Genomic DNA, 22566 nt, shown 5'->3' with positions numbered 1-22566 from the left:
GAAACTCTATCTTGCCAAGCTAGCAAACAACAAGTCTAGCCATATCCGGTAAATTCGATGCGTTTAACACATATACATCATTCAATGCGGCGGTTGCAAGGCTGCGAGAAGATTATTGTAAGGAGCAAACTTCTACCGCCATGGCTTTTGATAGCGATTGCTTCCAGCATCTGGCAAGGTATAATACTGACCAGATATACAGGTCTCTCCCTTTTTATTGACAGGGGCAACCGGATATGCGCTCCTCCAATGATTGCGCTTGATAGGGAAGAATGGAAGCCAGCGAGGCTGCAGACTGTTTTCGGGGGAGGGACATCCTGGCATACTTGAGTGGCACCGACGATTTCTTAATGACGGCTTTCAGCCAGTTATCGTCGCACCGGTATAGCTCTTCAAAATCCATACTCTCAAAAAGGGTTGTATACTAAATGTGTTGGTTTTGCCTAATCCAGTCCATGATGACTAACTGGCGAGCTTCCGAAGCAACCGTTCATTCTTGATTTTGGTTTGAGTTCTCCCGCGGTTCTTCCTCACAATACCGACGGAGCAACAATGCGCCCGGAGCACCCTTCGAGAAGCAGGTCAAGATCTCCATCGTCCTCCTTTGGAAAGACCTCCCAAGACTACCCGTTGGCCGTCTTTGATCCGAATGAGAATGACTCCGAAAGCAGTCAGTTCATAACGGTTGGGCGGGAAAGTTCCGACTCCGTCCGGCCCGACCAGCGAGAGACCACGAATGAACCATTATTGCCAACTTCAACCCACCATCCCCGACGCATAGCGCCGGAGCCATTTTCATGTACACTTTCTGGGATCCGCGCGTGGGTTAAAGGCCCGCCATACCCACACCGGTATCAGATCACCCCATGGTTGCAGCGCTGGCAGACGGCACCAGGCCGCCTTGTGGAGCGTTATTTTCCGAGCACGCGTGCCAAAGTTTGGCTATTGCTCGGATGCATATGCACCTGGGGTGTCATATTCCTGTCCATCCTGCATTCCTCTGTAGCTGGCCAGCAGGTGTCTGGATACGGTGTGCCTGTCAAGCTATCATGTCACGCTAGACTATGGTATGTTGCTGCTCTCGTGGTTCTAGGATGTTCTCAAACTCATCTCTCTATGCAGGCCAAATTCTACCGACTGCGGTCTAAATGGGGATTCCTGCCGCCCCTTTGACAATGGGGCATTTGCCTTTCGCTGCCCCGCAAGTTGTGCAGATGCGATGCTGCTAGAGCCGTACTTTGTAGGCCCGCAAGAGTACAATTATCGTCCTCTTGTTATCGGGGGAACTGCAGATGGTGATAATACTGATGCCATCTACCGTGGAGATTCAGCCATCTGTCCTGCAGCACTACACGCTGGTCTAATAGACAGTCAGAAAGGTGGCTGTGGCGTCTTGCGACGAACGGGTGAAAGAACTAAGTTTCCGTCAGTGATAAGAAACGGGATTGAGAGTATTGGATACGCCTCATACTTTCCACTCTCCTTTACCTTTGGCGGAGAGTCGTCCGAAACAAGCTGTCAGGACCTCCGTTGGCCACTCTTCACCTTTTCAGTCATCGTCACCACGTTATTATCTCTGTTCATCACATCTCCCGCAGCATTTTACGCCTCCATCTACTTCATCGTCTACTTCCAGGTCGCTCTGTCCTCCGACCCGCCCTACTCCCCCGACTACTATGAAGTGGTATCCACAGCCCTAGGACGGTTCCTGCCTTGCGCCTTCGTCGGCTTTGCAATGTACTACTTCTGTGTCCGCAAAACCCTGACCGACCTCACCGCACACTGGGACAAGACTGTCCTCTGGCTGGGAAGCTGCTGGGTCGGCGCCCTCAACACCGACACATTCGACAAGATTCCCATCTCACGCCTCACACCACATGACATCCAACAACAACCGGGCGCCATTCCTGCCTTGATCATCATCATCGGCCTTCTCGTCGCCATTGTCCTCACCCAGGCCATCGCTTTCCGCAGAGAAGGCCGCATGCCAAAAATGCTTCTTCTTTACGGAATCATGGTCTGCGGCGTGATTGCTCTGATGCTTGTTCCGCACATGAACCTCCGCATCCACCACTACGTTCTAAGCCTTCTCTTCTTACCGGGAACAACGCTCCAAACGCGTCCCAGTCTGCTCTACCAAGGCCTCCTCATAGGACTGTTCATCAATGGTATTGCGCGCTGGGGCTTCGACAGCATACTCCAGACATCCGCGGCATTGCTGGACGGCGCGCAACTGGGCAGCGTCCTGCCTGTCATTGGTGCTCCCGCTATTTTGTCGAGTCAGAACATCATGTTCAATTTCAATGATGTAGATAAGGATGCAGATGGTATTAGCGTGCTTGTCAACGACGTTGAACGGTTCCGGGCGTTCAAGTCTGATGATGGAATGTTGGAGTCATTCAATTGGACGCGGCATTTGGATGGTGAGCCGGAGTATTTCCGGTTCGGATATATCAAGGTCAATGCGTTGGGTGGGATTTGGTATGAGGATTTTACGAGGCCGGGTACTTGGGAGAGTGAGGGGGATTGGGTCCTTCCTGATGGTGATTCTGGGGATGATTCTGCGCTTGCCTCATAGACTACGGCACGATTACCTAGTTGGGTAATGATTGGGTGGATATATTGGTGGGATAGGTATATATGGATTCAAATAGTATATTGCAACATAGACAATTGGATAATGCGAATGCGCTTTTATGCATATTACCATTAGTCAGCATGTGTACACCAAACAGGATAAATCAAGGTCACGTGCCATCCGCGTTGATTACAAAAACCACGCGCAATTTCGCGAAGCAACACACCACATGTGTAATATCTTAGATGATGAGCCGCTCGACGCGACTCTTGCCTATTCATAGCTGCTTTCTATGAACTTCTATGGATAGCGGCTTTTCTAATCTCAATGACGATAAATCACACACAAAGAGCTTTCTCATGACACCCTTTAATGATTCATATCAGGCAGTGGACTTCATCCTTCGGGAGACCGAATGGAAGAAGACATCTGACCCAAGTGGTGGATGATTGAGATTGAACAGAGATCTAAGAGATTACCAAGCTGCATTATTGTTTGAATGGCATCTTTTTCAACATGCCCTTTTCACCTTCTATATTGTTGGCAGGGAATTATCCTCTAATGTTCGGGGATAGCCTTGAGCCTTGCCTTGCTTTGCTTTGCTCACTCAATTTTTTTTATATTATACTGGCCACTTTCACCTCTTCTATTGCTATCATTCCTCTTATAACAAGCACTAACAACTTTTCTGATACGTTTGCAAAAACCTGCCACACTATCCCCTCTTGCTTCTATCCCATGATGCCACCGCGCCAATGATGACAAAAGAAATCTAGCACTTTACTCCGAGATCCTTACACACATTACTGCTCCATCTGTTTCTCTCATGAAGATAACGATGTCGAAGCATGTGGTCAATGAGGAGTGATAATTTCAACGGTAGTTTTCAATCTGATGGCTGTGTCTTATCCTTTCCTTTTTTTTTTCTGTTACCCCTATTTTGATATCAAATCAAACACTGAGATTGCTCATACTTTATCTCAGTTATATAATGTCTACTACTAACTACAAGCAAGCCCATGAGACGCAGTGAGGTTGTTGTTACTATCCATTTAATGATATGGATACTTACATTATATCACATTGAACATGTTAATGTGCATGCATGCCATACAGCTAATGACACAGAACATACAGGATAGGATATTGAACTCAATGATATGGACAAGAGATGGATCAAATAAGGGAAAAATGGAATACAAGTAACAGACAGCCCAGTGACGAATTCATATGAAATCAAAAGCCAAATTTGCATGGTATCCGGCAATTGACGAGTGCATCCTTGCATAAGTCATTACTATTATATCTGCCTGGAAACCGGTGAGAACCTGAGAGCTAATCTGAGGGCTGTCTGCTGCTTCGGCTTTTTCTGTTTTGGTCGGAGGGGGGGATGTGTGTGTGGGCTGTTGATAGAGAAATCTGGCCTTTTCATTGGACTTATATTGTTTTTACATACTATGGAGGTCTCTTGCGCTTGTAATAAGGTCTATAACTTTTATTCAATTATGTACATCTAAACTCTCGTTACACACAACAGCTTCATCACCAAATCTATCAAGTCTATAATACAGCCACCTCAAAGCGCCGCCGGCAAAATGGTATAATTCGCCGTAATATTCATCGCCGCGGCAAACATACACCGATAATCCCCACAAAACGCATGAAAAACAATCTTACTCCCATCAATCGAAGCCGTCGCACCTCCAGGCGACTTCAAACCAAAGTCCCCAGTTCGGAACAAAGGCCTTTCAGCCCTCGTATACGGTCCCTTCAACGACGTCGACCACGCATACTTAACACTATACTTTGACGAGGTATAGCAATGCGAGGAGAAGAACAGATAGTAGATGCCCCGATCAGTGCGGATAATATCCGGAGCTTCGACTAACGGTCCATCGACTTTCTCATTAGTTAGAATTTCGACGGGATCACCGACGGGAGTGACGCCGTCGTCGTTGAGTTGTTGCAGCATGATGGGTGTCGAGACGATGGGTTTCTTGCCGTTGTTGCAGTCTCCGCCGTGGCCGACACTGTTGCCGTCGACTTTGTAGACGACGTAGAGGGTCCCGTTGACGTCTTTAAATGGGGCGGGGTCGATGGCGCCGCCGTGGTCGCGGGGACAGGCGAGGGTGCTGTTGTGCGGGATGTAGGGTCCTAGGGGACTTGTGCTGTTGGAGACGGCGGCGCCGACGCAGTGGTGGCGGAGCCAGTCTTTGAGTTCGCCGGAGTAGTAGAGGACGAAGCGGCCGTCTTTCTATACGATATATTCAGTTGGGGTTTGTGGGAGTAGTATGTGGGGTTACTCACGCGTTGGATCACATCCGGAGCGTACTGATTCATATTCGTTTCCCAGCTGCTCATTGCCGGCATGACATCGTATCCCTGCAGCCAGTCCCAGCTGCTGAAGTTCCGTGATGTCGATACTGGGACGTGAGGAACATCAGGGTTATCTGGTGTAGCGACTGTAGCGTACGCATACCACGTGCTGTTCACCTGGATTAGTCCCGGGTCGGGGAAATCTTGCACGACGCGGACTGGACGATTGGCGCTGTTGTAGTAGCTGGGATCGTCGTTGTGCGCATCGTCCACCAGGAGAACTACTGGGACGGTTATCACCACCACGATTATGGCTACGCTTAGAGCTATCAGGGTGATGAGCCATGTTATCTTCCTTCGCGTCCAGATCATGGGGTTTTTTGAGCCGCCTGAGGAAATGTCCGCTGAGGGCGGCTTGGTGGGTGATATAGTACTACCACTCTGGCCCTCATCCTCAGCAGTATCTGTGGATGGGGTGGATTGTGTCCATTTTTTGATGGTGGTGCTGCTGTTCAGCAGTGATGGGAGGCCTTTCATGGTATCCACCTGGGTGAGAATGTACTTGCTGGGATGTTGCCATCCGCGCACGCGAACCAGGGATTGTTTTGGGTCTGGAGGGTGGCATTTACTACCTTACTGTGTTTGGTGGGTTAGGTGGAGGGGAGAACCGTAGAGAGTAGCTGGGCCAATGAGGTGGGCCATTGGTGGAAAATAGGTAGAGGTTTTGAGGTCAGTGATAACGGGTCATGGCAAACAGATGATAGGAACGATGGTGAGGAAAGTTTGGAGTCAAGCACGCAAGTCATGGTGAAACCGGCCGAGCGAGACTTGACCTGTCTGACCATTCCTAAGATGTGAGTGGACGGGACGATCAGCCACTGCCAACAGCGTCGGAAATGTCAGATTCCTGTTCGCCATTCTGAGAGATCCAGATCCGCTCGATCCCCTGCTTACCTCAGCGGCTAGGTCAACATTCTTCTATTCTGGTGTAGCAGAGCAGGGAAGAATAGTACAGCCGCATCGTGTGCTTGACAATAGTGAGCGGATGTATGCATTCTAGTTGAGTCTTTGAGTGTACATCTAGCTCGTGATACTTCTATTGATAGCGATCAGTACCTTGGATTCATCCAAGCCACCTACAACCACAGCTCGTTTCCGTGTTCCTTGGCTGAGAAACCTTGTTGTAAGGTTTCATCTGCGGGAGAGTTCACGACGCGGTTCAGGCACTGTAACATACAACGTGGGGATTGTTGCTCAAGGTGTCAGGAACCCATCCAAGGTCCGGAGATGCGCTTATCCCTATCTGGTATGTAGCGGGCCTGGGAGACCGCAAAGAGCCATTCAACGCCTGGGGAGGTTCCACGTGTTGCACGTGACTGTAGAGAAGAAAGGGGAATCTGGACTTTCCCCAACACAACCAGGAGCATCCAGCAACTCCGAAGTACCACAGGACAAGTTAGACCTGAAGAGTGGAAGATGTGTGTGTGTGCGTGTGTGTGTGTGTGTGTGTGTGTGTGTTTTGCTGTGGAATAGATGGAAATTGTCAACATGACAGAAAGAGTATAGCGTGACTGCAGATCAAATATTGTGATAAGTGTGTAATATGCTGTTAAGTTGACAATGTCAACTTGACATGGCCAGTGGCTGGTGGTGGTGGAGATATCGAGCCAATAACAGCTGCAGTGGTTGTTGCTTGGCCCTGGTCCGCGCCCTGTAAATGGACGAGCCATGCAGGTCAAGCAATGTAGGTGGCTTTCACCTGTCACTATCACGCAGAATAGTCATTCCAACACTCCCTACAAATTCATCTACTAAGCGCCGGAGCCAAGAAGTCGGGGGTGCAGCAGCCGGCCCAGCGTATGACGCGGCTTCACCAGGCTGACGCAGTGTCCACCCTTCAGGCTACGTAAACCACCTCTTCTTCGTGTGCCCCTCAGCTTAACTCCGATGTGAATGGGGACACGATTCGTAGTAGAGATGGATGCGAAAACATGAACCCTTTCACCCAAAAAAGGGTCGCCTGAAGATAAAGGTAACCTTATTGCAGCAGGGACTGCTGACTGCGCAAAGATCTAGACCGCGTAGTGGACCTGGCACAGTTTCTAAAATCGTTGTGATCACAGCGACATTTGGCTGCAAACGGCCAACCACCACCAACCCGATTTGTGGGGAAAACGAAGGCGATACCACCTCGGATGCGAAGTTAATCGGCAACACAACCATCATCCCGCATCGCATGTTGAGACAAACCATCGTGCCAAGAGAATTGCGAACCAAGCACTGCAGACGAGTAAGCATTCAATCAATCTGACAAGGCTTAGACGATCATCTCCTGTTGCGGATGCAGACGAACGAGGGTGTGTGGATGCCAACGTCGTATGCCATCCAGCAATTTTTAGCGACGCGTTTGATGACTGGGTCGGAACTTATAATGCAGAACTACAACCCCTGGTTTTTAATTTGATCACAAAAGAGAATTAAATTGTATTCTTCTTCTGGTGGTGTACTTAGTGTCAGGAAATATTCTCCTGCACGCTGTGGAATAACGACCACATTCTAGACGGCAAAGAGTGGAATGGTCGAATGCTTATCAGCCCGAAGTGCCCGCCGTTTCTGACGCCACCAAACGACTTACTCTTTCGCCGTCGTCACTCGGCTCCACTGCTGCTGCTTAGCCTTAAGCTCAACCAACCTTTTTCTTCGCCGGCTCCTCACTCCTCCTCCTCTTCCAGCACCAGCTGGCCTCTGTCTGCTCTGCTGCTCTTGCCCTTGATGTGCTTCTAGCCTCCTAGCAATTCCTTCAATCGGCAAGACAGCTGTGCTATCCCTACCAATCAATTGCGGTTCTTTTGTTTACGGCGCCTACCGATCCCCGACCACAGCGACCGCGCGGCCCCGGAGTCTTGACGCTTTTCTTACGAAACACCCCTAAAACCTTGCAGTGGCACGATCGCACAGAACAGCTAGCTATGCGAAATTGCTGACACTATTTCTGGCGAAACGGCTTTTGACACGATATACATATCGATCTTGCGTTTATCGTTGCCTGGCGTTGATCTGCTTTGATCGTCGGCGGAGTTGCGGAGAAGACCGGCTGCGGTTCTACATAACTCAGCTGTCTGCCAGCTCATTGCGCCTGTGTGACTATCCACCCTAATTAGCGATCTTCTCATATCTCCATAGCGATGCTCACCTTTCGGAAGTCGCTACTCGCGGCAGCACTTCTGATTACCTTTATCGTCTACCTCCGATCGTCGCATCCCGCCTCTTCCCTCCCGTCCCCAGAGACCGCCTCCGCCGGACACCTATACAATCAGGATTACGACGGCCATGCAGACAATGATCGAAAAGGTGGAACGAAGGACACCGTACAACAGCTGCCGCTGACCCCGCCACCGAGCGCCCCCTTGCGCGAGCGCTTGCGCTACCACTTTCCCTACGATCTGGAAGCCAAGTTTCCTGCATTCATCTGGCAGACATGGAAATATGCGCCCTCCTCCATGTTCTTCAGCGAAAGCCTTCGTGATCCCGAGTCCAGCTGGTCTGAGCTGCATCCCGGATTTGTCCACGAGGTCGTCCCCGATGATACCCAACGCCATCTGATCAAATACCTATACGGTGCCGTTCCGGATGTGTTCGAGGCCTACGATGCTATGCCGTTGCCCGTCTTGAAGGCCGACTTTTTCCGATACTTGATCCTGCTCGCGCGGGGTGGAATTTACAGCGATATTGATACGACGGCGTTGAAGCCAGCGTCTGACTGGCTGCCAGCAGAGTTGGATCTGGCTACAGTTGGAGCGGTGGTGGGCATTGAGGCGGATCCTGACCGCCCCGACTGGCATGACTGGTATGCGCGCAGAATCCAGTTCTGCCAATGGACCATTCAAGCCAAGCCCGGACACCCCATCATGCGCGATATTGTCTCCTACATTACGGAGGAGACGTTGCGGATGAAGAAGGCGGGTATTCTAAAGACTGGCAAGATGGATAAGACTGTCATGGAGTATACTGGGCCGGGAGCTTGGACGGATGCCGTTTTCCGGTATTTCAACGATCCAGACTACTTCAACATTGAACCCGGCTCGACGTTGAACATCACGTACGAGGACTTTACGGGTCAAGAGGGGTATAAGAAGGTGGGAGACGTGGTGGTTTTGCCCATCACCAGCTTCAGCCCGGGAGTGCACCAAATGGGTGCTGGGGATGTCGATGATCCGATGGCATTCGTGAAACATCACTTTGAAGGTATGCCACATGTTTTCCTATTGCTTGACTTGAAACTGACATGTCAACCAGGAACTTGGAAGGATGACCCGTCTCTATAAGCTGTCACCAAGAATCGCTTTACACCAATCTACACTCCGACTCATCAATCCAGCTGGCTCCGCCAGTAGGACACTGAATGGCTCTACCTATACAACACGTGTCATTACACAATGGATATGGCCACATACCATCAGTGGCATATCAACCGATGCTTGCACATTGCCGGTTGACACGAGCAAGAAGCTCCCATGACCGCCCGTTCGGCAACCTCGCAGCATCACCCACCAGTTTCCGTCCTCGACCTAAACCTAATGCCCTTGCTTACCCAAGCTAGCCATGTCATGTATACGAAATGCTGGCTTTCCTACCGACTAAGCTGTTGCTTGTGCTGTTGAGTAACGGCTCTTAGCTTAGCCTCCTCTGATGTCAAGCACGTCCGAGCTTTAGCTCGATCGATACTATGCTTGCCAATGGCTTCGTCTTTTTCTTCTCTGTGTTCATATACCTGTGTTATATTTTTTTTTAGTGTCTTGCTCCAAAATCTTTAGAATTTGATACCCGCAGGCTGGGAACACGAATGAGAACAGCGATGCATCATGATCACCTTGGACATATCCTCCACCTAATTTAGAATGTCTTTGTATCCCTAGTGCCTGGCTACACGGCTTTCATCTACAGTCTTGCTCTTTCTCCTAATCTCTCTTCAAGAGAATCGATAGAGTAAGAATTGAATACGACCCCTTATCCCGTTACCTTGATAAATACTAGTGTCACGGTCGATCACGCACACTTGTTATAATGATGTAGCTACCAGGGAGCAGGATGAGAAAACAAAATAACGACTACCAAAATAGAAAACAACACCTATTGTCCGTTATATATCCGAAGAAAACCGAGCAGAGCACTCTTCCTTGTACGCCTTCAGCTGCTCCATCTTCATCCTCTTGAGTGGCTCCAGCTCCGCACGTGCCTTCTCGTCAAGCTCTTCAATACCAGTACCAGCGGAATGGAGAGTGGCCCAATAAACAATGTCAACATCAAAGCTCTTCCTCGCCGCATAATCGAACCACAACCGACCGGTACTCCAAGAACCGCGCATCCTGGCAGAAAGAGACAGATGACCGGGCTGGTTGTACTCAATCTCGCGCTCCACCCTTGCTAGAGCACGCAAGAATTGTTCCATTCTGGGGTCTATGAGCATATTCGAAGGTCGCATGTCGTCGCAGAAGAGGATGAACGGTTCGTTTTCTGTAGAATAGTACTTGGAGATGAGTTGTTTGAAGCGATGGCGGGCAATGGACCTGTTTTGAGCGATGTCTGGATCATCGGCTAGGTTCCGCTGAGTCCAAAGATAGGTCAAATGCTCGTTCGCAAGAGATTCAAGGTAATCGCTGGCGCGGTCAAAGGGGCGTAGTTGGCCATTTATCAGCAGGGTAGCCGGAGACAGTAACTAGCTCGTTCATGCTGTATGTTAGGGGGCGGTTGGGGACGTGCCATGTGTTGGATGTGTTGTTCTTCGAGATAGCTCCGATTTTGGGGAATGTGAGGTGGGAAATTTGGAGTAGGTAGCGGGCGATTTGAAAGTAGATTTTGTCTAGGAGTGTGTTGTCGATGTTCGGATTTAGATACAAGTCTTCTTCATCTGGCTGTTTCAAGATGGTTGATAGAAGGGTTCCGGTGACATAGTCCACGATGATGAATGGTCCAAGGTTATGTGGACTATCGGCGGTTAAGCCCCAGCTGTGAATACGGGGGAGGGGGATTCGGTGTGTTGACGGAGGTATTCCATGACGTGGACTTCATTCATGACCTTCTCATCCCTGTACGCTGTAGCAGTGTGTCCCGGCTTGGGGAATCGGATGATGGTATCCGGTCGCCCATCGTTGAAAGTGTAGCGGAAGCTGAAGTTGAAGGAGCCTTGAGGATCTCAATATATGTTCCAATTCCCCCTCCTTCCCGGCGCGTAGCGACCAATGTTGCTAGTTCGGCTCGAACGTCGGAGAGTTTGTTCAGCCACTCCCTGCATTCATCATCACCGTTGGTTTCCTCAAGCTCGTCGAAGTAGGTCTTGAGCGGGGATGTCATCTGTTGAGACATAGTAGTGGTCAGGCCTGAGCGTACAGTTGGAAATATTATGGAAGATACAAGGAATATAGGTTAGAGGAAGAAGAAATTTGAAGGAGAAGGTGAGGCAAACGTGTAAGACGAGGGGGACATGCATTAAGATCTAGACCGAAACTGCAGCCGCAATGACAGTCCCTGTAGTCCTCCGCATATGCTTGTGATTCGTTCTCAATCTCTCCCCATTACACTCAGGACACTGGCAGCATGCTACGCGAAATCTTCGCTCAAATGGAGAACAGCAACACGAGATAGATACTGCGAGGGCTTATATCTTAAGCCTGACTAGGAGGTTCAGAAATGACTTATTTTTCGCTGGACCAAGTAATAGGAACCGTCACTATAGGCTAGAAGATGCTATTCAACTTCATAGCGAAAACTCCTTCGTATTTGCTCCACCAACCGCAGACACTCGCGCCTCTTCTGAGCTGTGACCAACATCCACGCAATGAAATGAACCTCACTCGACTTTGGCCCAACCAGTCTATCTCCCTTCTTCTTGATTGTCGCGTACAGCGGCACATGTGGCTCCAGTTCGGGGTACTGGCGCAGGAGCTCCGCTGTAGCATCTTCGGTTTTCATGATCCCAGCAACGTCCTCTTGAAGCACGAGTATCGAGAGGTTGGAGCGCGGCTCATCAGAAAATGGGTGGCATAGGGCCTTGAATCGAAGCTCATCATTGACGGAAAAGAGCATTTGCTGGGCGAAATAATCCACCCCATAGACCAAGTTGACACCAACAGTCTCCAGATATCCAGCTGGGCGAGCGTTGATCTCGAGGAGGTACACGCGAACATTCCTTCCATTATTTGAATCACTATCTCTGCGGGGATACAAGTCCTCCAACCCGTTGTCATTTTGTCGAAACTCATGACTCGAATACTGCAACCGCGCTTCGCAATGAAATGTACCAGTTGAGAATCCCTGACGAAGGATACTCTGATGCAATGTATCCCGGACAGCCTCCAACTCATGCGGTGGAAGGGCAGAGGGCATATGAACCATAGTCTCAACAAAGTTATGGCTTTGTGCAGCGTCCCTATCGCCTGGGCTCGGGAAGTCATCACTGACCTCGCAGAAGATCACTTCGCCATTCAGCAAAACGAAGTTGGCATCGACTTCTGGACCATCGATGTATGGCTCAATAACGGCATCACTCCGCTGCTGCGGAGCTAATGCGTGACACTCGCAAGCTTTCTCGACCGCCTCAAATAACTCAACTTCCGTGGACACTTTGGTGACAGCCTGACTTCCCCATCCCAGGCAAGGCTTGACGATGAGAGGATACGTCACCTCGGTAGACCGAAGAACTTTCTCCAGTTCATCCGTCCCAAAGACCCGGAAAGCCCCGTGCGTGTCTGGCTCCATCATTCGAGTTTGATACTTATCTCCGGCCAGCACATAGGCCGACGATGGGGAGGTAGGATATCCAAGGATTTCACACGCTCGAGCCACTCCGATTAAGCGACTATCGCTCACTGTCATTATGCCATCAATGAGCTTGTCGTAGCTGCGGACCGCCATGACAATTCTATCCACGAACCCCTCATCCACGTCGATATTTGTGGCAATGAATCCCTCTCGGAGATGGGCGTACGGCCCGTGGTCATTCTGCAGCCAGTGACCCGGCTTGTCAATGATCACTAGAGTGATCCCTAAGGCTGCTGCCGCCTCGTACATGCGTCGACTGGCATCCGCGTCTTTGCGACCTTCCACCCACGCAAGGCGTTTCCGGTGAATCAGTGTGGGGACTACCCATGGGTATGAGATCCGGTTGCATAATGCCTCTTCGATACTATCCAGCGTGTCGTGAAGACTAGAGCTAGAGCTAGTGTCAAGTAGGATGGCACCTACGGACATCGATAGGAGCATGTTCAGATCATGCGCCGTTCCATTTAACTGGACTCGTGGGGTTGTGACTTTCTGTAGTGGACGCAAGAATCCTACTACCCAGGAAACACGCTTCACCCCTTTTAGGCGTTGCTGTAAGAAATCAGACCGCGCGAGATAGCCGTCTTCCCGAGATAAAATAAAGTTCATGATGACCGGGAACTTATCATCAACGCCTTTCTTGCATTTCTTGATAACCTCGATGATGAAGCTGGTAATTTCTGGTGCCAGGATCTGTGGAGTGTTGAGCTCCTTGCCATCATTCCGTTCATCGTCATAGCACACTGCTGACGCAACACCGTTGATGCCTTCGGTCTGGGTAAAGGTGTTCTTAGGATAAAGCACGATGTTGAGAGACTCGTGTCTCTGGCCATCAAAGCCCTTGACAGGGTCGGCCTTGCTCCAATCACATCTAAAATGATCTAATGTAGCAGTGTATCATTAGAGACGGGTCAGTGTAGAAAACACAAGTTGGGGGAGCTTACCCGTACTACACTGTGTAGTGACAGCTAGGGTGCAAGTGTAGGCCATTTTCGGAGACGTAGAATTGTGTATGCAGGGACGATGAAATGGTAGATGAGAGCTTCTTGCTTTAGAGGTATAAATACCCGTTTACTAACCGAAAAACCACCACTTGTGTCTTACTGTTTCCCTTACCAAGAAAGGAGAGGCTCTAATCTCGGATTCGGAGTACAGTTGTAAGTAGCTAGTCAGCAAGTACTCCGTAGCCCGGGGTTTAGTCCGATTCCGCCCCCTCGTTAGTCATGATTTGATGAGATTGAATGCACAACCAATATCAATACCAACATACCGAAGACCTCGTTCCCAGAAAGAAGATAGTTACGCATGAAACCCTAACTTCGTCATGCTGAGAGATCGTTGCGGACCCAAGGAGCGAAACATATCAAGTAAACAATTTTCCTGGCGGTGTCTAACCCCGAGTCTCATATGCGCCCCAGCACATATTAAGAGCGGAAACGATGATCGGCCTGATTCGATAAAATTTGAGGGTTAGGCATATTTATCTCATGCCCATTGCATACCCCCTCTGAAGAGGATATAATCCGTGTTTGGTACGATTTTCCCGCTCGTACACGCCTCCGTGGACATGTCCGAAGGATATTGTGGACACTTTGGGGAGGGTATGGCCGTAGATTACAGACATATAAGCTCGAGAAGTATCATTTCTATATTCACAGTGACGGAGAATCTGGATTAGATAGTGGAGAAATGTCCAGGCCCTTTGGCTTCGAAGTAGTTGTGTATATATGAAGGGCACTCATTCTATGCGGGCTGTTGATGAAAATATTGCTGCATGCTCTAGGTCCAAAGGCATTACCTGCGCTAAACCAGAGATTTCTATTGTTTTCAGGGGCATAAGGTAGATCTGCGCGGATCTATCAGCATATGCATCGGTGTGTGTGTGTAATATAGATAGCGGGATGTGTGGAAGTATGAGCTTTCTGTTGGGTAATGTGTGTAGATCTGTGTTTAAGTGTCAGCGGCCATTGGGTCCCTATTAAGCCTAGTTTTGTCCCCTTGCGGTACTTTAGTTATCGAAAACTATATATATATTGAGGACTCAACCAATAGAGCCCAACAGGTACTGACGTTTATAGCAGAACGACAACAATAACATTCGAAATATGAACATATCCTAGACTGCATTACTGCTCAGGCGCCGATATGCCATAATTCTCTCTAATGCGCGATAACAACAATTTCCCAAGCCCCCCTTCAATGAGCTCGGCTCTCAACTCAAACTCCTGGACAAGCTCACGGATAACCTTGATAAGATCAGCATCGCAATTATCCATCACTGCCTTTACCAATCGATCTGGTTCGGAAACAGGTAGCCTCTCTTTGAGACATATACGAATCAAAGGAACCAAGCCACTGTACTCATTTTCATTTTCATCAAAAGCAGATGAGGCCAGGGCATCCATAAAGACATCCTCCGAGAGATCGACTGCTTTAGAATACTGAACAATATGGTCACCAGCTTTGCTCTGAATGTATGCCAAAGGGTCCCAATTACGACCACAAAATGAGTTTCGATTAAGCTTCCAGATCGCTCTCCAAATGCAGTTAAGGTCTATATTGCCAGGCCATTCACGGAGGAGCCACTGTAGCCCGCCAAGGCCGGCTGCGGCGGCAGCAACCATGACTCTTTCTGTAAGTGGTACAGCCGAGCCATACTTCTCAAGCAACCACGGTAATGCGGACAAATTTGCAGAAGTGGCAAGCACAACAAGTATATCGCTGAACGACCCAGAGTAACATGAAAGATGCTCAGATGTCATTGAGAATAGGTCATTCAAATAGCATTGTTAGCACACGTCCAGACACCACTGCCACTATCCTTGCTGATCGCATCGCCCGATACGTATAATCCGAGACCGCACTGTAAAAGACATCAGCGACAGGATCCTCTTAAGAATAGGGGATACGTACAAGGGTAATTGCCATGGCCAAAATGAACGTGTTGGACACGGTAAGAAATATTTTCTTGGTTGATGCGAACCACTGGCCCTTGTTCAAGGTGAACCAGAAGATAGCAGGGAATCCGTCTATAAGATGTGGTTAGTATGATCCGTAGCATCTTAGATTATTTAAAACTCACAAGCGAACCAACAACCAAAAAGTGCAGTCTATCATCGAGGTTAGCATGCACTTTCTGTAGCAGGAGACGGCCACGTACAATTAGACTCAAAAGGTTGTTGAAGACTGGGATTGACTCTGCGATGACCCAGGCAACTACCCAGGAAATCAATCCAATAGCGACCCATGAACCGATGGAGAGCAATGTCCGTTCATGCATGTGGTTTGTGCCGCGGAAAACACGCACGTACACGTACTTGCTGGCTACATGGCCATTGACAATTCCCGCAATAAGGACCTGAGGACATGAATCAGTAGCCGTTCCAAAAGATACGGTAGTTAACATACAGTCGGAATAGCCAGCCCGTAGGCGATTTTCTTTCCTAGGGGCCCCGCAGAGCCTAATGCAGGGGATTGAACGTCCGCACCTACGTAGCGGTATATAACCACTGCACTAGCTATGTATAGCGAGGTATCAATGACTTGAAGTACCGATATGGACTTGGTGAACTCTCGAGGTTTGTCCATCTCTGAGATAAATCCGAAGAATGACGCATGACCGACTGTTGATTATCGTGAAGTTAGTTATATTGCTTACAAATTGCAATTAGCCGGGGCTTTACCATAAGCAAAGAACAAATTGCTGACTGCCAGAAATTCTTCGTTGAAACTGAGATGGGTAGTCGCAGCAAGAGGGATGTGGCCTTTGTACTCTACGCCGACCGCTATCATAGTGGCCATAGTTGCTGCCACAATGCTGAGAAATGCTATACAGAAACTGAATTAGCATCATAGTTAAACTGAAGTGTGAAAGGTGGGAAACCCTATAATATGCTTACATGCAATCGACATCCAATATACCTTGTCCATGGTACGTGGTAAGGCACCAACGCAACTGACAACCAGTGCAATAACACCAAACACGATTGTGCAGGTACCATGCTCGGTAATCGTATTCATGAGAACCGTGAAGGTCAAGACGTGACTGGCCATGACGAATATAAGGAATAGTAGCTGGCCGATTCCAAGCAGTTCCCGTCCGAATCGCCCCATTATAATTTCACCCGCATCTCCCATGCTATGGACCTGGGGGTATCGTAACTTGAACTGACAAAGAATGTAGGCCGTATACCATGATATAGCGGAGATTCCAATCAGTATGATTAGGGCCCTAGGCTAGGCTTAGCTTTAGTCTAGCATTGTAGCAAGTCACTTACGGGACAAATCCCAGCGTTGCAAAGGCGGATGGAAGGGATAGAATTCCAATAGAAACATTCTCTGCGACCATGACTGTAGACGATAAGAGTTAGGAGTCTATGTCTTTTCGGTGAGTGCATTAAGGTTGAGGCTCACGTATCCCTGTTTTCCTGCATGTTGCGAAGAAGGGTCAGATACAGGGCCAAGGCGTAGTCTAGGGGCAGGGATATAGAACTTACCACCAACCCATCGTCCGATATTTCACTTCTGCGAACTCTTCATTTCCAAATGGATCTTCCTCTTCAGGGGATGTATCATCCAGCTGCTTCTTCTCCACATCCTGTCCGTAGTCATATGCAGGAGTGTCATGAATCTCTGCCAGGTCTCTGGGTCCTATCGAAGCACTCATTCTTCCCAAGATGACCAAGTGGTAGGACTAATAGATGGATATCCTAGATGAAAGTGTTAAGAGGAAGTGAGGACAGTAGACTCAGCACAAGAAGTGGTGAGATTTGCAGGTGAGACTCGAGAACATCTGGCCTATTTGAGCCAAGTTGGCTTGCACCTGGCCATGCTATTGACCCAGTGAGAGGCCAATATGCCGTCTGCCTGAGGCATCCATGATCATGTCGACCTGACGGTTGCAGTCAACCAATGCACAAGGATCATTTGCGAGGCATCGGTTTATCTCCACTAGCATGACGTATTTCCTATACGTGTATTTGGGCCTTCTGACCCTCAAAGGATACCTGCTGGGTGCTGATAGTGAATTCCGGTGGCTGTTCTTTTCCACAGCGGAAGCTCATGGATAGATATGGCCGATCCATAGCCTGATTGGATGGAGTGTCGGAACGGGAAAGGCTCAGCGATGCGGGGATAAGCATAGTTGATTAGCGTCTGGGGAAAACATGTCAATGAGATATGATAGTTCGGGTCGAGTAATCGTTGGCTAATCAGTATTGCTTCGATAGCGCCTGGGCACTTATCTCTTCCCTCGCCTGTTGTGAGCGGATCGCTCAACTGCAGATGTGGAGCAGGAGTGCACAGAAGCGTGGCCAAGGGATGGAGATTAAGCTATTCACAGCCCTAGTGAAACCTTGCAGGTGAGGTTAGTATATGCGCTGGGGAGATAGCGGGTTGCTGCATCGAGCCAACAGCCGATACCCGTCCTTACCATACACAAAAGCAATAACATCCATACCTGCGCGCTACGAGTTACCCCTCCCGGGAGCCAAGGGTTAGTGCAGCCGTATCTGGCATCTTCTTTTGCACTCGGCTACTCGCTTTGCTGATCCTCGTAACGGGCCCAAATACTTAGGAACCGTCCGGCGACTGCCGCGATCCTGATACGTGCCCGCAAAATTGATAGACATGACAATCAAGTGGAGAGATAAGTTATTCTTGTTTGCTGTGCCCCGCACTGGTATTTGCCCTATCTAACCATCCATCTTCTGTGCAGAGACGCCCTCAAATCCGTATTGATTATACACCCCACCCCGAATGCCGGTAGAACCCTTGCTGCCCTCAGCGACGATGATTGCATATAGCCTCTCCGTATCGTAACGGATCTTTCTGCTATCGTGGCCACATGTGGACGAGCAATAACATCTAACGCGATCATATGGAACGGCGTATTCACATATTGCACCAAGGCGGGGAGAGCGAGCTGGGTCACAGTTCTCTTGGTATGCGGGTCTGCAGTGATCCAATCTGGAACTAATGAGGCCACCTGCGGAGCCAGCGTGAACGAGCTGGATATAGTGATGCTGTCGCGGAAAAGAAATGCCATGTACGCGAGTCTTGGGATGGGAGGTGGCTGCTTGAGACGACCGTCTGGGTGTCCGTAAATCTGAGAGAACCTGATATCCTTCAGGATTCCCAGAGACACATTGACGGCGTATGTTGGGAGGAAGCTGAACGTTGCGACGAGACTCGCACTTGTTGATTTCTCTCTTATTCTGGAAAGCTGGTCCAGGCTTGTGTCGGTGGCATTTGCGGTAGCGTAGGTTGCGGCGTAAAGAGACCAAGCGATGAAGAAAGGTCGGGAGAAGTAAAACTTTTTTGGTTGGAGGATGGAGCAAATGGCATGTGTGCGAAGTGTATGCAGGATGGATCTATTTGAGGACAGCCTCTCCACGACGCTCCTGAAATCGACATATCAGCACATGGATTTTTCAGTTCGTCTTCAAGATATATACCGGTCGATAACCGTTGTGATCGGGGCGATAATCGTTGCAGACAGTGATCCTGCGACTATATCGCCGGCTAACTGCCTGAGCCAGTCATTATCCCAGCCACGAGAGTGCAATGGCTCCGTGGTGACACGTTCAGGCGACATTCCGAAGTTCCAGACACTCAAATACACCCTGGAAGAGAGATATTCGATTAAATAGATACAATCGGCTCAACAGCAGGGGTTTCAGTCTCCAATTGGCTTCATGCCAAGGGATGCCCAGTTTTGTGCTGAATTTTGAGGAGCTTTCATACCTCGTGGAGATGCATCGAAAAGCCTAAGGGTCTAGGGCTGTTGCGCTCAAAATTTACCATGCTTGTAAGCTGGAGCTATGACAAGCAACATGTCGACCTGACCGGCCTATAGCCCGACAATGCTCTTCACCAGGCATGCTGTGTACGAAAGGAGGGGCAGTCGGGCACCCCTCACATGAGCGTGACTCTTTTCGCTCTAACCGGTGAGAAAGCCTATCGGTAATGTTGCGTGGATAAGATAGACAACCCCTAGCTTATCTAAACGCGATAGGCAAACCAAGATGTGGCTGCCATGCGGAATTGAAGTAAGATGGCGTTAACAAGAGGTAGACCAAAGGAACGGTTTCATGCCGCATTAGGGGGATCTCCAGCGGAAGGCTAGTGTACCCGCCACTATACTTAGCCGGGAAGGTCCAAGTGCCGGGCTAGTTTACCCGCCAGCTGGATGGACTCCAAATCGGTGGATCTTACTCCTCACTCTCCTCACTTCCAGCTGCAACAACGCCGAACATCGGTCTGCCAAGCAGTTGACTCCTCAAGCACCATGGCCAGCATCATACATAAGATTGATGTTCACCATGTTCGTCTCTTCCAGGTCTATGCTCAGTTTTTCCTCTACGGCCTCTGTTACCAGACACTATCACAATGGCCTTCAAACTACCTTTGTCTCAACCCTCACCCAGCGTGCGCTCCCTAGGTCGCCGTGCCGCTAGAGCTCCAGTTCTTCGAGCTCGTGGTGTTGCGACCGTTCCTTTCCGTCTGCCAGCTGCTAGAAATGAGCCCAACGTGAGTTGCTGGCTTCCTACCCACTCCCATAGCACGCATATACTAATTCTTTCCATGATAGCTGGACTACACCAGGGGTTCTCCCGAAAGGGCAGAGGTCGAAAAAGTGCTAAAGCAGATGAAGTCACAACTGCCGCTCAAGAGTCAGGCATACGTCGGAGGCAAAGCGCTCTCGATCTCCAACACATTGCAACAGCCTCTGCCCGCCGAACATGCCACTACCTTTACCAACTACCCTAGCGTAAATGCTGCACAAGTCAATGCGGCAATTGATGCAGCATTGGAAGCAAAAGAAGCGTGGCAGAACACTCCTTTTGTCGATCGAGCTGCCATTTTCCTCAAGGCCGCCGAGCTCGTCGCCGGCAAGTACCGATACGAACTCATCGCTGCTACGATGCTGGGACAAGGCAAGAACATCTGGCAGGGTGAGATTGATGCAGCTGCAGAGTTGGCCGACTTCTTCCGTCTGAACTGCAACTACGCTGCTGAGCTGCTGGAGAAGCAGCCCGACCGCGGCACTGAGGGAATGTGGACGTAAGCGTGAAGCTTTGAACCTTGGGACTTTCAAGTACTAACTGCTCTCTAGCCGTGTGGACTACAGACCCTTGGAAGGATTCGTTTACGCCGTGTCGCCTTTCAACTTTACTGCTATTGGCGGAAATTTAATTAGCGGCCCAGCTCTTATGGGCAATGTCGTCGTTTGGAAGCCTTCCGATTCGAACGTGTACGCGAGTGAGCTCGTTTACAAGATCCTCCTGGAAGCTGGTCTGCCTCCCAATGTTATCCAGTTCGTTACTGGTGATGCGCAAGAGATTACACAGACAGTGCTCGGACGCAGGGAATTTGGTGGTCTCAACTTTACCGGTTCGTCGGACGTCTTCCGTTCTCTGTACGCTCAGGTCGGCGAAAACATTGGCAAGAAGGTCTATCGGGACTACCCTCGTCTGGTTGGCGAGACCAGTGGCAAGAACTTCCACTTGGTCCATCCCACTGCCGATATTCAGAGTGCTGTTTACCATACTCTTCGTGGTGCTTTTGAGTACCAGGGACAAAAGTGCTCGGCCACGTCCCGACTGTACCTGCCTGAGTCTCGGGCACAGGAGTTCTTGGAGAAGTTGAAGTCCGAGATCAATGAGATCACGATCGGTTCACCCGAGGACATGGGAGCTTTCATGGGCCCTGTCATCCACAAAGCATCTTTCGAAAAGATTAAGTCGGTCATCGATGCCAGCAACAAGGATCCATCCTTGGAGTTGATTGCGGGAGGTACCTACGACGGCTCGAAGGGATACTACGTGCACCCTACTGTGTACCGGGCCAAGGATCCCAACCATGAGCTGTTCGACAAGGAAATCTTCGGTCCAGTGCTCACAGTCTATGTCTACCCTGATGCCGAGTGGTCATCGGTTCTGAAGACAGTCGACCAGAGTGGCGGTGGTTTTGCTCTGACTGGAGCTGTATTCGCAGGCGATCGGCGTGCCATTCGCGAGGCTGAGGATACGTTGCGGTACTCTGCTGGAAACTTCTACATCAGTAAGTGATCATGCTATTATCCTCTAGATCTCACTACTAACGAATTACGCAACAGACTGCAAGACTACTGCTGCCCTGATCGGACAACAGTCATTCGGTGGCAGTCGCTCTAGTGGAACCAACGACAAGGCTGGCAGTGCCAATGTCCTCATGAGATTCGCCAGCCCTAGAACTATCAAGGAGGAATTCTTCCCCTTGAACGGCTTCCGGTACCCCAGCAACGAGTAATGGTTTGAATATTATATAGGCGCCATGAGACATGACATCGGAGGTTGGAGTGTGTGTAAAAATAGAATTCGCAATGATAACGATTCACCTTATACTGTTTTCCTCATGAGTAGATAGCATCTTAGCACTACCTAGTTCCAAGTGTAGCATCAGCATAGACTGCCCTGTTGAATCAGGTGACCGTCTACTTCGAGACAGCTCGTTCACTCTACATTTTCACCTTCACCTCCACTTCAATGACATACCAGCCTCGAGCTCGTCCATGATCATAATTTCAGCAAATCTCCTACCAACGCATTCTCCTGCGCGAAGGCGATCTGTTCCTTCTACTCTCACCGTTATCTAAAACATGTCTCAATGCCAGGATGTGTCAATCCCTCCAAGTCCATTCTCAAGACAAAAACTATTATTGACTGTTCCAGCTGCAACGAAGCCCCCGCACATCCTATCGGCTATCGCCATGTATCCCCTCATGCAAGACCCACCGACTGATTATCTCTGGAGGCCAGATTCCCATTATCCAGCCGATACAGCTATCTACTAGCGTCACCGCCTATCTCCAG

General features: G+C 49.5%; 8 protein-coding genes across 8 annotated transcripts; 3 read left to right on the top strand and 5 right to left on the bottom strand.

Moving 5' to 3' along the window:
- The first annotated feature begins 438 nt into the window (after positions 1–438).
- Positions 439–2586, top strand: BO85DRAFT_9732 (LCCL domain-containing protein). Its single transcript, XM_025665819.1, has 2 exons — positions 439–1067; positions 1123–2586. Exons 1-2 carry the CDS (start codon positions 553–555, stop codon positions 2576–2578), a joined length of 1971 nt encoding a protein of 656 aa, XP_025520779.1. The 5' UTR covers positions 439–552; the 3' UTR covers positions 2579–2586.
- A 1424-nt stretch (positions 2587–4010) lies between these two features.
- BO85DRAFT_9650 (glycoside hydrolase family 43 protein) lies at positions 4011–5646 on the bottom strand. Its single transcript, XM_025665818.1, has 2 exons — positions 4886–5646; positions 4011–4832 (listed from the first exon to the last, which is right to left on the bottom strand). Exons 1-2 carry the CDS (start codon positions 5429–5431, stop codon positions 4155–4157), a joined length of 1224 nt encoding a protein of 407 aa, XP_025520778.1. The 5' UTR covers positions 5432–5646; the 3' UTR covers positions 4011–4154.
- A 2233-nt stretch (positions 5647–7879) lies between these two features.
- On the top strand, positions 7880–9627 carry BO85DRAFT_9624 (glycosyltransferase family 32 protein). The gene is made up of 2 exons (XM_025665817.1): positions 7880–9139; positions 9191–9627. Exons 1-2 carry the CDS (start codon positions 8080–8082, stop codon positions 9217–9219), a joined length of 1089 nt encoding a protein of 362 aa, XP_025520777.1. The 5' UTR covers positions 7880–8079; the 3' UTR covers positions 9220–9627.
- A 407-nt stretch (positions 9628–10034) lies between these two features.
- Positions 10035–11317, bottom strand: BO85DRAFT_473530 (uncharacterized protein; the record flags this gene model as incomplete). Its single annotated transcript, XM_025662629.1, has 3 exons — positions 10971–11317; positions 10612–10879; positions 10035–10499 (listed from the first exon to the last, which is right to left on the bottom strand). Exons 1-3 carry the CDS (start codon positions 11255–11257, stop codon positions 10035–10037), a joined length of 1020 nt encoding a protein of 339 aa, XP_025520776.1. The 5' UTR covers positions 11258–11317.
- Positions 11318–11638: 321 nt separating this feature from the next.
- BO85DRAFT_464847 (glutathione synthetase ATP-binding domain-like protein) lies at positions 11639–13702 on the bottom strand (the record flags this gene model as incomplete). The annotated part of the gene is made up of 2 exons (XM_025662014.1): positions 11639–13593; positions 13657–13702. 2 exons carry the CDS (start codon positions 13700–13702, stop codon positions 11639–11641), a joined length of 2001 nt encoding a protein of 666 aa, XP_025520775.1.
- A 1680-nt stretch (positions 13703–15382) lies between these two features.
- BO85DRAFT_410189 (amino acid transporter) lies at positions 15383–17378 on the bottom strand (the record flags this gene model as incomplete). The annotated part of the gene is made up of 10 exons (XM_025657467.1): positions 15383–15575; positions 15626–15741; positions 15795–15822; positions 15873–16070; positions 16121–16335; positions 16396–16539; positions 16612–16943; positions 16990–17062; positions 17126–17139; positions 17209–17378. The coding sequence occupies 10 exons, from the start codon at positions 17376–17378 to the stop codon at positions 15489–15491; spliced, it is 1377 nt and encodes a 458-aa protein (XP_025520774.1). The 3' UTR covers positions 15383–15488.
- Positions 17379–18351: 973 nt separating this feature from the next.
- On the bottom strand, positions 18352–19765 carry BO85DRAFT_444187 (uncharacterized protein). Its single transcript, XM_025658960.1, has 2 exons — positions 19168–19765; positions 18352–19113 (listed from the first exon to the last, which is right to left on the bottom strand). The coding sequence occupies exons 1-2, from the start codon at positions 19305–19307 to the stop codon at positions 18402–18404; spliced, it is 852 nt and encodes a 283-aa protein (XP_025520773.1). The 5' UTR covers positions 19308–19765; the 3' UTR covers positions 18352–18401.
- On the top strand, positions 19733–22097 carry BO85DRAFT_9594 (L-glutamate gamma-semialdehyde dehydrogenase). Its single transcript, XM_025665813.1, has 4 exons — positions 19733–20242; positions 20304–20776; positions 20829–21775; positions 21831–22097. Exons 1-4 carry the CDS (start codon positions 20102–20104, stop codon positions 22001–22003), a joined length of 1734 nt encoding a protein of 577 aa, XP_025520772.1. The 5' UTR covers positions 19733–20101; the 3' UTR covers positions 22004–22097.
- The last annotated feature ends 469 nt before the right edge of the window (positions 22098–22566 follow it).

This window comes from Aspergillus piperis (assembly GCF_003184755.1).
Source record: "Aspergillus piperis CBS 112811 unplaced genomic scaffold BO85scaffold_1, whole genome shotgun sequence".
Taxonomy (NCBI): domain Eukaryota; kingdom Fungi; phylum Ascomycota; class Eurotiomycetes; order Eurotiales; family Aspergillaceae; genus Aspergillus; species Aspergillus piperis.
Note: the sequence above shows the minus strand (reverse complement) of the source record. Positions and strands in the feature narration are given on the sequence as shown.